General features: G+C 34.8%; 1 protein-coding gene across 5 annotated transcripts in view; it reads left to right on the forward strand.

Moving 5' to 3' along the window:
• Positions 1-12,698, forward strand: part of si:dkey-246g23.2 — a 186,051-nt gene that overhangs the window by 76,017 nt on the left and 97,336 nt on the right. For 3 of the 5 annotated variants that reach the window (XM_087293039.1, XM_087293038.1, XM_087293040.1), the window contains one exon: positions 7,969-9,796. The exons of the other annotated variants lie outside the window; for them this stretch is intronic. In XM_087293039.1, coding sequence (XP_087149165.1) covers positions 7,969-8,143 — 175 coding nt within the window. In that variant the 3' untranslated portion in view covers positions 8,144-9,796. Of the gene's footprint in view, positions 1-7,968; positions 9,797-12,698 lie in introns of those variants that run through there. 5 annotated transcript variants of the gene reach the window in all.

Raw genomic sequence — 12,698 nt, forward strand, 5'->3', positions numbered from 1 at the left:
CAGTATTAGTTGTTCTGTCTTTGTATCTGCCTGTCTTCAGGTTTTTGTTTTCTGTTTTTTTTTTTCTTTGTTTTATTTGTATTATTTGACCATGCTCTTGTTTTATCTATAATTAATCTATAATGGGGTTTTTTTATTGTAATGTACATTCTTCTATTTTAATGTTATTCATTTTTTAGTTTGCCATCATTACACCATACTGTCATTCTGTACTGTTACTCTGTCTAGCTATCATTCTATTTTCCTTCCTTCCTTACTTCCTTCTTTCGTTCGTTCGTTCGTTAGTTAGTTTGTTCGTTCCTTCATTCGTTTGTTCATTCATTCATTTATTCGTTCCCTCCTTTCTTCCTTTTTTTTCTTTTTGTCTTTCTTTCGTTCATTCTTACTTTCTGTCTTTCTTGTCCAATGTACCTTTCTTCCTTCTGTCATTCTTTCTTTACTTCCATCCTACTTTCTTTCTTTCTTTCTTTTTTATTTTTTCTTTCTTTCTTTCTTTCTTTTTTCTTTCTGACTAACTTTTTTATTTCATTCTATTTTCCTTCCTTTCTTCCTCCCTTCCCTCGTTCCTACCTTCCTTTCTTCCTTCTTTTCTTTTGTATCAATGTGACTATCCTTTTCTTTCTTTCTTTCTTTTTCCATTCCTTCTTTCCTTCCTTCATTTTTTCTTTCTTTCCTTGCTACCTTCCTTTCTTCCTTTTATTTTGTATCAACGTAACTGTCTTATTCTTTCCTTCTTTCTTTCTTTCTTTCTTTCTTTCTTTCTTTCTTTCTTTCTTTCTTTCTTTCTTTCTCCGTTCTTTCTTTCTCCATTCCTTCTTTCCTTCCTCCCTTTCCTCTTTCTTTCCTTCCTTTTTTCTTCTTTTCCCTCTTTTCTTTCTCCTTTAATTCCTTCCTTCTTTCCTTCTCTCCTTTCTCTTTCTTTCCTTCCTTATTTCCTTCCTCCTTTTTTTCTTCTTTCTTTGTTTCTTTTTTTCCTTCCATTTCTTTTTCCTTCTTTCTTTTTTGTTTACTACTTTCTTTCGTTTCATGTCCTTCTTTCATTTCTTCCATTCGATTCTTTCTTTCCTTCCATTCCTTTTTTTCTTCTTTCCTTCTTTCTTTGCTTCCTACCTTCCTTCTTTCATTCATTCCTTCCATTCCTTTTTTCTTTTCTTTCTTTCTTTCTTTCTTTCTTTCTTTCTTTCTTTCTTTCTTTCTTTCTTTCTTTCTTTCTTTCTTTCTTTCTTTCTTTCTTTCTTTCTTTCTTTCTTACCATTCCTTCTTCCTTTCTTTCTTTCTGTCTGTCTTTCTTTCTTTTTTCTTTCTTTCTTTCTTTCCTTCATTTGTTCATTTATGTCCATCTTTCAGTTTAGAGCTGATAGTGTCAGGTTGAAGAGGATCAATTGAAGGCTTGTCAGGGTTGAGAGCAGGGCTGTTCAGCGTGGACCGAGAGTGCTGTAACCGTGGCCTTAGTTCTCCTAATCAATGCAATAATCACTTCTACCCCTCTCACAGGCCCTGAAGCTCAGCTCGCTGTTTGCTGAGCATTTCTTTCATCTGCTGTCAATCCACAAAGGGCTTGGTGTGGGAGAAGATAGCGGTTTGTTTTTGCGAGCGAGGAAGGGTGTGTTTGTCTGAGAATGAATATTTGAGAACTGTTGCAAGTGTTTCTGTTATCTGGATGGAAGATGGAGAGCTTTTAAGTGCTTTTTTATTGTGTAGCATCACTGTTACCAGTGCTCTTGTGTAGATGACCCAGCCCCCTTAATTACCTCATTAATGTTTCATCCTCATTAATGATGTTTGAAGAAGGTCTCTAGAGTAAACTAATGCAAAAGACGAATGAAGGAGGAAAAGAGAGCGGGATGTAACTTTAAGATCAGATGTAGAGGACATTTTCTCTCCAAGCACATTTCTCTCAGACAGGACATTTTAATGGAGATTTCTGTGTAAGGAAAGTAACATTGTATGAAAAATACATTGTATTTAAAATGGAAATGATCATTTTTGGAATCTATATTTCTATTTTTTTAGACTTGTGGAGTAAAAAATAGTTTCAACATAGTATTGGCATTTTCTACTTTGTGAAATTCAGGGGTAATCAGTTTGGTTGCCAGTATTATTCAACATCCTTAATTTCCTTGTTGTTCTACACAATTCAATTCATGTTTATTTCTATAGCATATTTACAATGTAGATTGTGTCAGATCAGCTTAACATAGAAGTTCTAGTAAATTAAAACTGTCTCAGTCCAGTTTTCAGAGTTGTAGTTCAGTTCAGTGTGGTTTAAATATCAATGTTGGAAGTACAAACACTGAATAGCAAATCCATCGATGTGCAGCAGGTTTAATACAACAAGCGAGCAAATAATGACAGATTTTTAATTTTTGGGTAATCTTACTATGGTTTGTTTTTAGGAAAGAAGTAAATGATTCACGAGTTACAAAGAAATGTTATAATATTTTTTTTACAGAGATCTTTCTAGGATAAAGATTTACATTCATATCTTTATTTTTTTTGAAGTCCAACTAATAAACAATAAAAGCCTTTTTTTAAATTTTCAATAAGGAAAGTGATGCATCCTTTCAGTAGGAATCTTCCATGGCAATACTGGTTTTAGTCAGAGGGATGATAGGTGTTAACAGTGTTCCGTACACAATTAAAATAGTGTTCTGTACAGGGCGCATAACTTCAACTCACTGTCAAAAATGGACATTGTTTTAAGTCTTATTAAAAATCAATGTCAGAATATACTATTATAACACTTATTGTGTTAGACTTGAAGTTAATGTTATATTTAATAACTTTTTATGGTTTATATTTCAGTTTGAAAAGATATATTTTTATATCATGTTTATTTCATTACAGCATGACAATTTAAAATACTAAAACATAAAAATCATGAAAATTGCTCTAACCTAAATGAGCTTTTATGAATTTAAACATCATTACTGCACAAAGATTACCCAAAACAGTGTTTGCAGGCTGTCTCTCAGGTTCTCTCTGGCAGAGAGTTGCACCACATCATTCACAACTGATGTCTAAATATCCCCATTCCAAAGCATTTATTCAGCAAAAGATAATCTTTTTAACAATTTATGATAACATAATATTCATTTCATAAATACTGTAATGCTGTGTGATGCATAAATTAAATGCAAATGCATATTAATGTCTCCCTTCCCAAGCGACAATCGCCCCTTTAGCTTGCTCGCTGTCTATTTTCAAGCATATATATATATATATATATATATATATATATATATATATATATATATATATATATATATATATATATATATATATATATATATTAGGGGTGTAACGATACACAAAAGGCACGGTTCGGTTCGGTTCATGGTTTTGGAGCCACGGTTCGGTTCGGTTTCTGTTTGCTGTGGGGTTAGGGTTGATGTCATGTTAACAGCAATGCTAAGGGACAATTCACTTAATAACAAGAACATCTTACCTTTTTCTTTATTAACTTTGTCATCGCATTTTTAGTACAGTCAGGATACCCAAGTAAACAACTAGAATTAAATAAATACCTCCAATATAGACTAGTCAGAAAAAAACTATTCTCTTTAGTGCAGCCATCTCAACTAAGTAAACTAAAATTAAATAAATAACTGCAGTGTAGACTAGTGAAAGATCTTCTTCAAAAACACCATAATATCCACATTCTCTGATGAGAGGCTTGATCTCTGTGCTGACACAGACGCTCATTTTTGATTATATGGTTTCATTTAGATAGATAGGTTTCCGTTCAAATTAATGAAAAATATACATATAATGTGTTTGTAAAGTGTTTTTACATGACATATTCACCAGTAAAATACATTGCAGTTGTGTCTGAAACTAATGTTAGGGTTGTAGCCGGCTGTATGTTTGCCTCCTGATCTCTCTCTCTCCCGCTCCCTCTATGCCGGTCATTTATGTAGGTCCGCCTTCACGACAGCTGATGCCTGTCATTTCTGTAGGTCCGCCTTTTTGACAGCTGATTGGTCAGGAGACCGATCTATCATCATTTGGCGACACAGCGCGGGAATGTAAAAAGCTTGTCAGGAAGAGCGGGAGAGAGAGCGCTTTTTCCTTTGATCTCGTTTTTCGTGTATTTTTCTGACATGATTATGATTTTCGTTGTTTTTGCTTAACTTTCGTTTGGGTAAAATTATTTTGCATTACTTTTTCCCACTTTAAGAAATTTTGTGAGATTTGTACTTTTTTATTTTAATTGATTTGTATATTATTTTTTAGCACCGACAATATAGCTGTATCTCCTCAAGTTCAGTCTTAGTGTAAGGTGGATAGGGAAAATGTCATACGATTTCCATTTTGCAAACACGTAGAAACTGTATTGTTAAAGACATCAGGTAAGAGGTGAAGGTCATCTTTGTTTATTTTATTCAGTATAGGGAAGAATGCGGCGCACGGCGCTGAAGATCTTTTTTTCTTTTCATCAGTTTTAGTGAGGTAAGAGGGGTTATTCATGAGTTAGAATTGTTTTATTATATTTATTTCTTTTGTTTCTCTTCACTATCACCCCCTTGCTCGTTACTTTGTTACTTTATTATATTATTTTTATTAGTGTAAATATTTCTCTTTTTTTGTATATTTGGGCATTATTCTGGTTTTACTTTTGTACATTAAATCACTTTTGTTGGCAGTTCTGTTGCTTACACCCTCACATTGTGAAATTACCACACTTTTTAAATGTTTTTCCTTACAAGTAAGTTTCGTGAAACAGTTGAGACAGACAGGCAGGCGCTTTGTCTACGACTCGAATTCTATTCCTGTACTCAACTGGAAAACCAAAATGTTTCCACACAGATGACTTAAATGTGTCTGGGGATCTGCAATCTCAGTACTATGTGAAGCAGCCATCCTGCGTCCAGTAGTAACGAGTGTGATGCTTACTCAAGTCACATGACATAACATGCACTAAAATACTAACTTTAGAATATGATATTTAGAACAAATTCTCATCATTACTAAAACAATTTAATCAAATATGATATTAAAGATGTGTTTAAATTGGTTCAATTAGTTAGAGACAAGTGACGTCAACCTCAACAATGGGCAGCAGGGGGCGTGAGAGTACTGCGGTACGCCACGAGAGTTTCGCGATACGTATCGTGGTTGGTGTATCGCGATATTTCGGTTCGGTTTTAATATCGTTACACCCCTAATATATATATATATATATATATATATATATATATATATATATATATATATATATATATATATATATATAATTTTTTTTTTATTTATGTATTTTTTTTTAAAATCAAAACTAATAAACCCCTTGTGATTTTTTTTTTTTTTTTTTTTTTTTTTTGTAAATATTTCCCAAATTATGTTTAACAGAGCATGGACATTTTCACAGTATGTCTGATAATATTTTTTTTCTTTTGGAGAAAGTCTTATTTCTTTTATTTTGGCTAGAATAAAAGCAGTTTTTAATTTTTCAAACACTATTTTAAAGACAAAATTATTTGCCTCTTTAAGCTATATATTTTTTTCAATAGTCTACAGAACAAACAATAATTATATAATAACTTTCCTAATTACCCTAACCTGCCTAATTAACCTAGTTAAGCCTTTAAATGTCACTTTAAGCTGTATAGAAGTGTCTTGAAAAATATCTAGTAAAATATTATTCACTGTCATCATGGCAAAGATAAAATAAATCAGTTTTTAGAGATGAGTTATTAAATATCATCTAATAAATGTCCTTTTAAATGCACATTTTTTTTAAAGTGTCTTGCAATAAATTTAAATTTTCTTGGTGCAGGAACTAACAGTCTTTTCTGGTGTTTAGGACTTGTATGAGTCTAATCTTTGTGATTTAGCAGGGCAGTGTCCATAACAAACCCTTGTAGCACCGTAATGGATCTGAGCGCCAGATAAATGATATTTCACGCTTCTGCTAACAAACACAGCTCCTCCTGCCAACAAATGTTCCAGCATCTTCATTTACAATCACCACAGCAATGCACAAACAGTAATAAGGAAGAACATAATGCACTAGTCAATGTCATGTCAAGACGGGTGGCTTTGCAACATCAAAAAGACAAGCAACCCATTGCATTATTGTAGAGTTGTCTGCTTCCGCTGCCCTGTGGTGTTTAAAAGACTAATTTCTCTTGTCAGGACGACCACCAGGAGTGTAAAAAGTCCACTGCTCATCTCTCTCTTTACACCACCTTTCCATCCATACACCTGAATGAAATGAATGAACTCGTTCAGCATAAATACCGCTGAGAACGCAGCATCTCTCCTATTGCTCAGGAACATTTTGGCTGCCTCCTGGAAGTTTTCAAAGCCTAACTTTTCTCTGCTTTTCAGAAAGGAAAAGTAGGTTTTGACATTTGCAAAATACTGTACTTTGGTGGTTCCTCCAAGCATCCCGCAGGTGATTCAGTCCTTTCTAGGACTAATAAAAGAGCAGGTTATGTCCAAGGATGCACTGTTCGTCCTGTGTCATTACCTCAAACGGGCATATGGACATTTCAGTGTAAATACTGCGGCATAAAATGAATAAATTGATCTATTTATACCATTTAAGAGCCTATATATTACTATAGTTAGACAAATTATTTAAAAAAAAAAAAAAAAAAAAAAAGAATTTTTTAAGGATGCACCGAAATAAAAATTCTTGGCCGAAAACCTAAACACCAAAAAAATTATGCCAATTATTAGTACTAATGCATTTATGGCCATGACTGTGTAACCTTGCTAAAATCAAGACACTGCAATTGCATAAATTAAAATTTGAAGTTTCAAAGAATAAATACATTACAAGTTCTGAAAATATTTATATACAGTTGAAATCAGAATTATTAAACCCCCTTTGATTTGGGGTTTGGGACTGAAGAAAGTCTTTTATTTTGGCTAGAATAAAAGCAGTTTTTAATTTTTGGGTTATCACTTCTGGAGATGGGAACGTATTACAGTAAGAAATAGGAATTTTATTTTAGTTGTCGCGTACTGAAGAGCGGGGATTTGGGGTGGGTTGTTGCAACTGAAGAGCGAAGGGGGGGTTGTTGCAAACTAAAAAGGGGGTTGAAGGTTTGTCGCGGGGGCACTTCAGATCATTTTGGAAGGACACTTTCTATTCAAGACTAAAAAGGGCATGTGCACTGCACAGATTGAGCCCTATGTGTGCACGCGCCTGAACAGCACGATTCTTGAGATTATTTTAGGGACAACTTAATTGTTTTATGTTAATCCACTTAAATTTATTAAGTTAACTTAATCAATTTGTGTTGGGACAACATGAATTGTGTGGAACCCTGCATTTTATTTATTTAATTATTTATTTATTTTTGTCCTGTTTTTATTGTCAAGTTTCACCTGTCATGATTTTATATAAATTATTTTGTGTCTTTTACAGGGTTGGCTTTGTGTCACTGAGATACTATTGTAACTTTTATTATTAGTTATAATTTATACTCTTTCTTCTTATGTAGTTAATTTTTTATGTATGTATTAATGGATTTATTTTCAGTTCATTATTATAACCCTGCCTCTGCAACTAGCTGAAACAAAAGCAAGCTTACTAGTTATATACTTATGTACTTATGATTTATTTTATTTCAATTGACAAAACTTGAAATACTCTATATACATATTAATTTCAATTACCAAAATACTTTATGGTGTTTATAGTTTTATTATTATTGCAATAACCCCAGTCCCCTAGATTCTATTTAGCTGAAATCTGCACTCCACTTCACTCAATCGCGTAAGACGTCAGTGACTTGTAAATGTGAGATATACAGATAAACGACTTTATCAAGAAGGTGGACAGGTCTTTGTACGAAACATTAGTCTGATGCATTGGCGACGCCTTTTAAAAGGTTTGGAATGAGGTTCATTCATCAGAACTTTATAGCTGATCTGCTGAGACTTTTAAAATACAGCATACATTTCTGAATGCTTCAGTAAACGCTCTCATTTTCTGTCTGTCTCCTTCTTTTTCAGCGTAAAGATGGTGCTTTTATGGACCGCCGGTGACGTCTTTAAGACCACATATTTTGTGATCAATGAAAGCCCTGCCCAGTTCCTGGTTTGTGGTGCGGTGCAGATTTTAATTGACATTGCTATCCTGCTCCAGGTGGGCTACTATGGCCAGGACTCCAGAATCAAACTTGGCTAAGCAAAGTGTGATAATTATGCTCATCAACTCTTCTAAAAGGGCATTATACATGATGTATTTGATGTTTGTTTGTTTGTTTTGTTTTTTTAAATACAAAGTGGGATTCAAAGTTTGAGAGTACTTATATCTCATTTATTTCTCGAGTATTTTATCATTTTTATCACATATTTGCCTCAATCTTTTGAATCCCACTGCATATTTATGTATATTTTTTATCTTTAAGTTATGTTAAAGTATGCAATTTAAACAAAACTTAATTTGCCTTCAATTCATTAACTAGACATCCTTATCCCCTTTTTTAATGTCGATGTGGCCAGGAAGACATTTAACCTTACTACATCCTTCCAAACGAATGATCCCTCACCTTGTTATTTCTGCAGTATTTGTCTCTTTGCTAGCTTTTTTGAACGTCAGTATGCTCTTAGTGCAATTGAAGTGCTGGGAAATGCATGTGCCAAATGCATCTGCAACAAACTGAACTCAAACCGCTAGCTCATTTATCAACCATTTGAGGTCCTTTTTCATTTCAGTGCACTTAAATCATTGTTACTCGCATAGTTGCACATGAAAATCCATATTTTAAGCGGCAGATTAATGTAAGACTTTCAAACCTGAACCTTTGAGTCAAAACAAGTTGCTGATGAATGTTTTTTGTTACTTAACTTTAATTACCACACCATATGCGCAGAAATACCTGAGGGTATACTATAAATATGGAATATACAACTGATAAATCATGTCTGATTGTTTTGCAAACTTGAAAAACAGATGGATTTGTTCAGTTTCATTATGACAGATCAATACTCGCTCTTTGGCAAAGTAATTCTGGGAGGGCAGCTATTAGGTCAACCTCACACTCTCAGCCTCAGGGGATGCACTGTCAACTGATGCTAGAGGCTGTGGTCTTTAACATTAATTTAACCATCTCTGCCTTTCACGCCAATGATAGTTTAAATCCTGCTCAGAGCAAGGCAAGTTGAAGTGAAGGGGTTACATTGGTGCTGTGACCTAGCTGAGAACGAGGGCCAATTTATAATTCTGCATCGAGTGCAATGTGGGATATGCATATGTTCGAAGGCTTCACTGTACCCTGATGCAGACTCTAATGTGCAGCTCTTGAAAAATGTAACTAATTTAGATTTTAAAGAGTCTAAAATCCTGTGAAGGAGGTCCGTATGCTATGTGCCCCCTCCCCCCAGTGTAGTTTGTGTTTAATCTTACATACTTTTGATTTGTGTTTATTTATGATCAAAGTTGTACTTCTTTCAGTCCCGCCTCACGAACTCAAAACACTGGCATGGAAACTTTACACAGTGGATAATAGAAACCTCACTTCCTCCTAGCATATCTAAAATGTTATTGCAGAGCAAGACAGGCAGAAGTTAGAGTAATAATGCTTTTAATGACTTCTGATACTTGCAGGGGGTGTGCCATGGCGAAATGGGATCTCTTGACTTCAATACTATCTCATGACAATTTGTAACTTTTTTTATTTAGTGGCTAATTCGTATGAATTTGTACTATCTCATTCATACAATTTAGTACGCTTTGGGTTTAGGGGGCAGGGTTGGGTGCCTTGCCTCCTTTTTAAAATTGTGCATTTTTATACGGCTGAACCAAGCGGCAACCTCCCGCTCTCCCTCAGGAAGCCAATACGGAAGTAACTAAAACTGCAATTCATCCGAAATTTCGCTAGTCCTGGCCGCTCCTGACTCCAAAACAGAGCAAATTTCAATTGAGCCCACTAGGGGTGTAACGATATTAAAATCGAACCAAAATATCGCGATACACCCACCACGATACGCATCGCGAAACTCTCGTGGTGTACCGCGGTACTCTCACGCCCCCTGCTGCCCATTGTTGAGGTTGACGTCACTTGTCTCTAACTAATTGAACCAATTTAAACACATCTTTATTATAATATTTGATTAAATTATTTTAGTAATGATGAGGATTTGTTCTAAATATTATATTCTAAAGTTAGTATTTTATGCATGTCATTTCATGTGACTTAAGTAAGCATCACACTCGTTACTACTGGACGCAGGATGGCTGCTTTACATAGTACTGAGATTGCAGATCCCCCAGACACATTTGAGTCATCTGTTTGGAAACATTTTGGTTTTCCAGTTGAGTACAGGAATATAATTTGTGTCGTAGACAAAGCACACGCCTGTCTGTCTAAACTGTTTCACGAAACTTACTTGTTAGGAAAAACATTTAAAAAGTGTGGTAATTTCACAATGTGAGGGTGTAAGCAACAGAACTGCAAACAAAAGTGATTTAATGTACAAAAGTGAAACCAGAATAATGCCCAAATATACAAAAAAAGAGAAATATTTACACAAATAAAAATAATATAATAAAGTAACAAATTAAAACAAAAGTATCAAACAAAAATTAGTTAAACTCGAGTAAGGGGGTGATAGTGAAGACAAACAAAATAAATAAATATAATAAAACAATTCTAACTCATGAATAACCCCTCTTACCTCGCTAAAAACTAATGAAAAGAAAAAAAAAAAGGTCTTCAGCGCCGAGCGCCGCATTCTTTCCTATACTGAATAAAATAAACAAAGATGACCTTCACCTCTTACCCGATGTCTTTAACTATACATTTTCTATGTGTTTGCAAAATGGAAATCGTATGACATTTTCCCTATCCACCTTACAAGATGAACTTCAAGATGAACTTGAGGAGATACAGCTATATTGTCGGCAAGGAGCGGAGGCAAAAAATAATATACAAATCAATTGAAATAAAAATGTACAAACCTCACAAAATTACTTAAAGTGGGCAAAAGTAATGCAAAATTATTTTGCCCAAACGAAAGTTAAGCAAAAACAACGAAAATCATAATCATGTCAGAAAAATACACTAAAAACGAGATCAAAGGAAAAAGCGCTCTCTCTCCCGCTCTTCCTGACATGCTTTTCACATTCCCGCGCTGCATCGCCAAATGATGATAGATCGGTCTCCTGACCAATCAGCTGTCAAAAAGGCGGGCCTACAGAAATGACAGGCATCAGCTGTCATGAAGGCGGACCTACATAAATGACCGGCATAGAGGGAGCGGGAGAGAGAGAGAGAGATCGGGAGGCAAACATACAGCCGGCTACAACCCTAACATTAGTTTCAGACACAACTGCAATGTATTTTACTGGTGAATATGTCATGTAAAAACACTTTACAAACACATTATATGTATATTTTTCATTAATTTAAACGGAAACCTATCTATCTAACTGAAACCATAGATAATCAAAAATGAGCGTCTGTGTCTGCACAATGATCAAGCCTCTCATCGGAGAATGTGGATATTATGGTGTGTTTGAAGAAGATCTTTCACTAGTCTACACTGCAGTTATTTATTTAATTTTAGTTTACTTAGTTAAGATGGCTGCACTAAAGAGAATAGTTTTTTTTCTGACTAGTCTATATTGGAGGTATTTATTTAATTCTAGTTGTTTACTCGGGTATCCTGACTGTACTAAAAATGTAATGAAAAAGTTAATTAAGAAAAAGTTAAGATGTTCTTGTTATTGAGTGAATTGTCCCATTGCTGTTAACATGACATCATCCCAAACCCCACAGCAAACAGTAACCGAACCGTACCGAACCGAACCGTAGCTCCAAAACCGTGAACCGAACCGAACCGTGCCTTTGGTGTATCGTTACACCCCTAGAGCCCACTGTTAGAATGGCCAACTTTACAGCAGAAAAAAAGGTGTTTACAGCCTGGTACAAAAAAGATTTTGGTTAATACAGCTAATATTACCCTTCATGACAACTGTGAGGGGGGTGAATTTTTTTATAACTCATCCGTTTCCTTTATATTAAGTTATATTAAGTTTGCATAATTAAGGGAGTGGCCACTTGAGTGACAGTTAGGTCTCGCTGGTCGCCGTCACGTCACCTCAGCTGAATCCTGCAGATTAGCCACTGAACTCGGCATATTTATCGTATTTCTGTGTTGTTTTATGTGGCTTTACACAGTCAACTGCCTTTTGGACTTGTTTCCCACAATTATTAGATGGCATGGAATGCTGAGTGAACTTAATTGTGCTCACAAACCATTCACGTGGCCTCCGTTTCCCATGTGAGTAAAGTTATATACTTATATACCATCTCTGTACATGTATTTGTTTTATTTAAGATCATTTATCGTTTATATTTATATTTAGAGCTGTAATGCACTCCAGAATCTGTCAGATTGATTAGCTGTAGGCTCTAGAACAGTCATCTGAAGCGTTGTCATACAGTGTTGTTATGCTGGATTTCATCAATAGTCTTACATTTACTAACACAGACTATATCTGAAGTGTTTGGATGTAATTCGCGTTTTCCTCCTGTTGAAAAACGTCATAAGAACAATGTTTAGTGGCTCAATGTATTACAGCAGTGTTTTTAAAAGTCTAAACACTTTATTGATAGAATGTACAACCAAGCACAAGTGGTCAGAATACAAACGAGTCACAGGTGATAAAGTATTAAGCATTTCTCCCAAAGTAAAGTGTGTCTGAACCAGGTCCAAGCTAAATGCTAGCAGGTGTC

Source organism: Danio rerio, chromosome 18 (genome assembly GCF_052040795.2).
Source record: "Danio rerio strain M-AB ecotype USA chromosome 18, GRCz13ab, whole genome shotgun sequence".
In the NCBI taxonomy this organism is placed as follows: domain Eukaryota; kingdom Metazoa; phylum Chordata; class Actinopteri; order Cypriniformes; family Danionidae; genus Danio; species Danio rerio.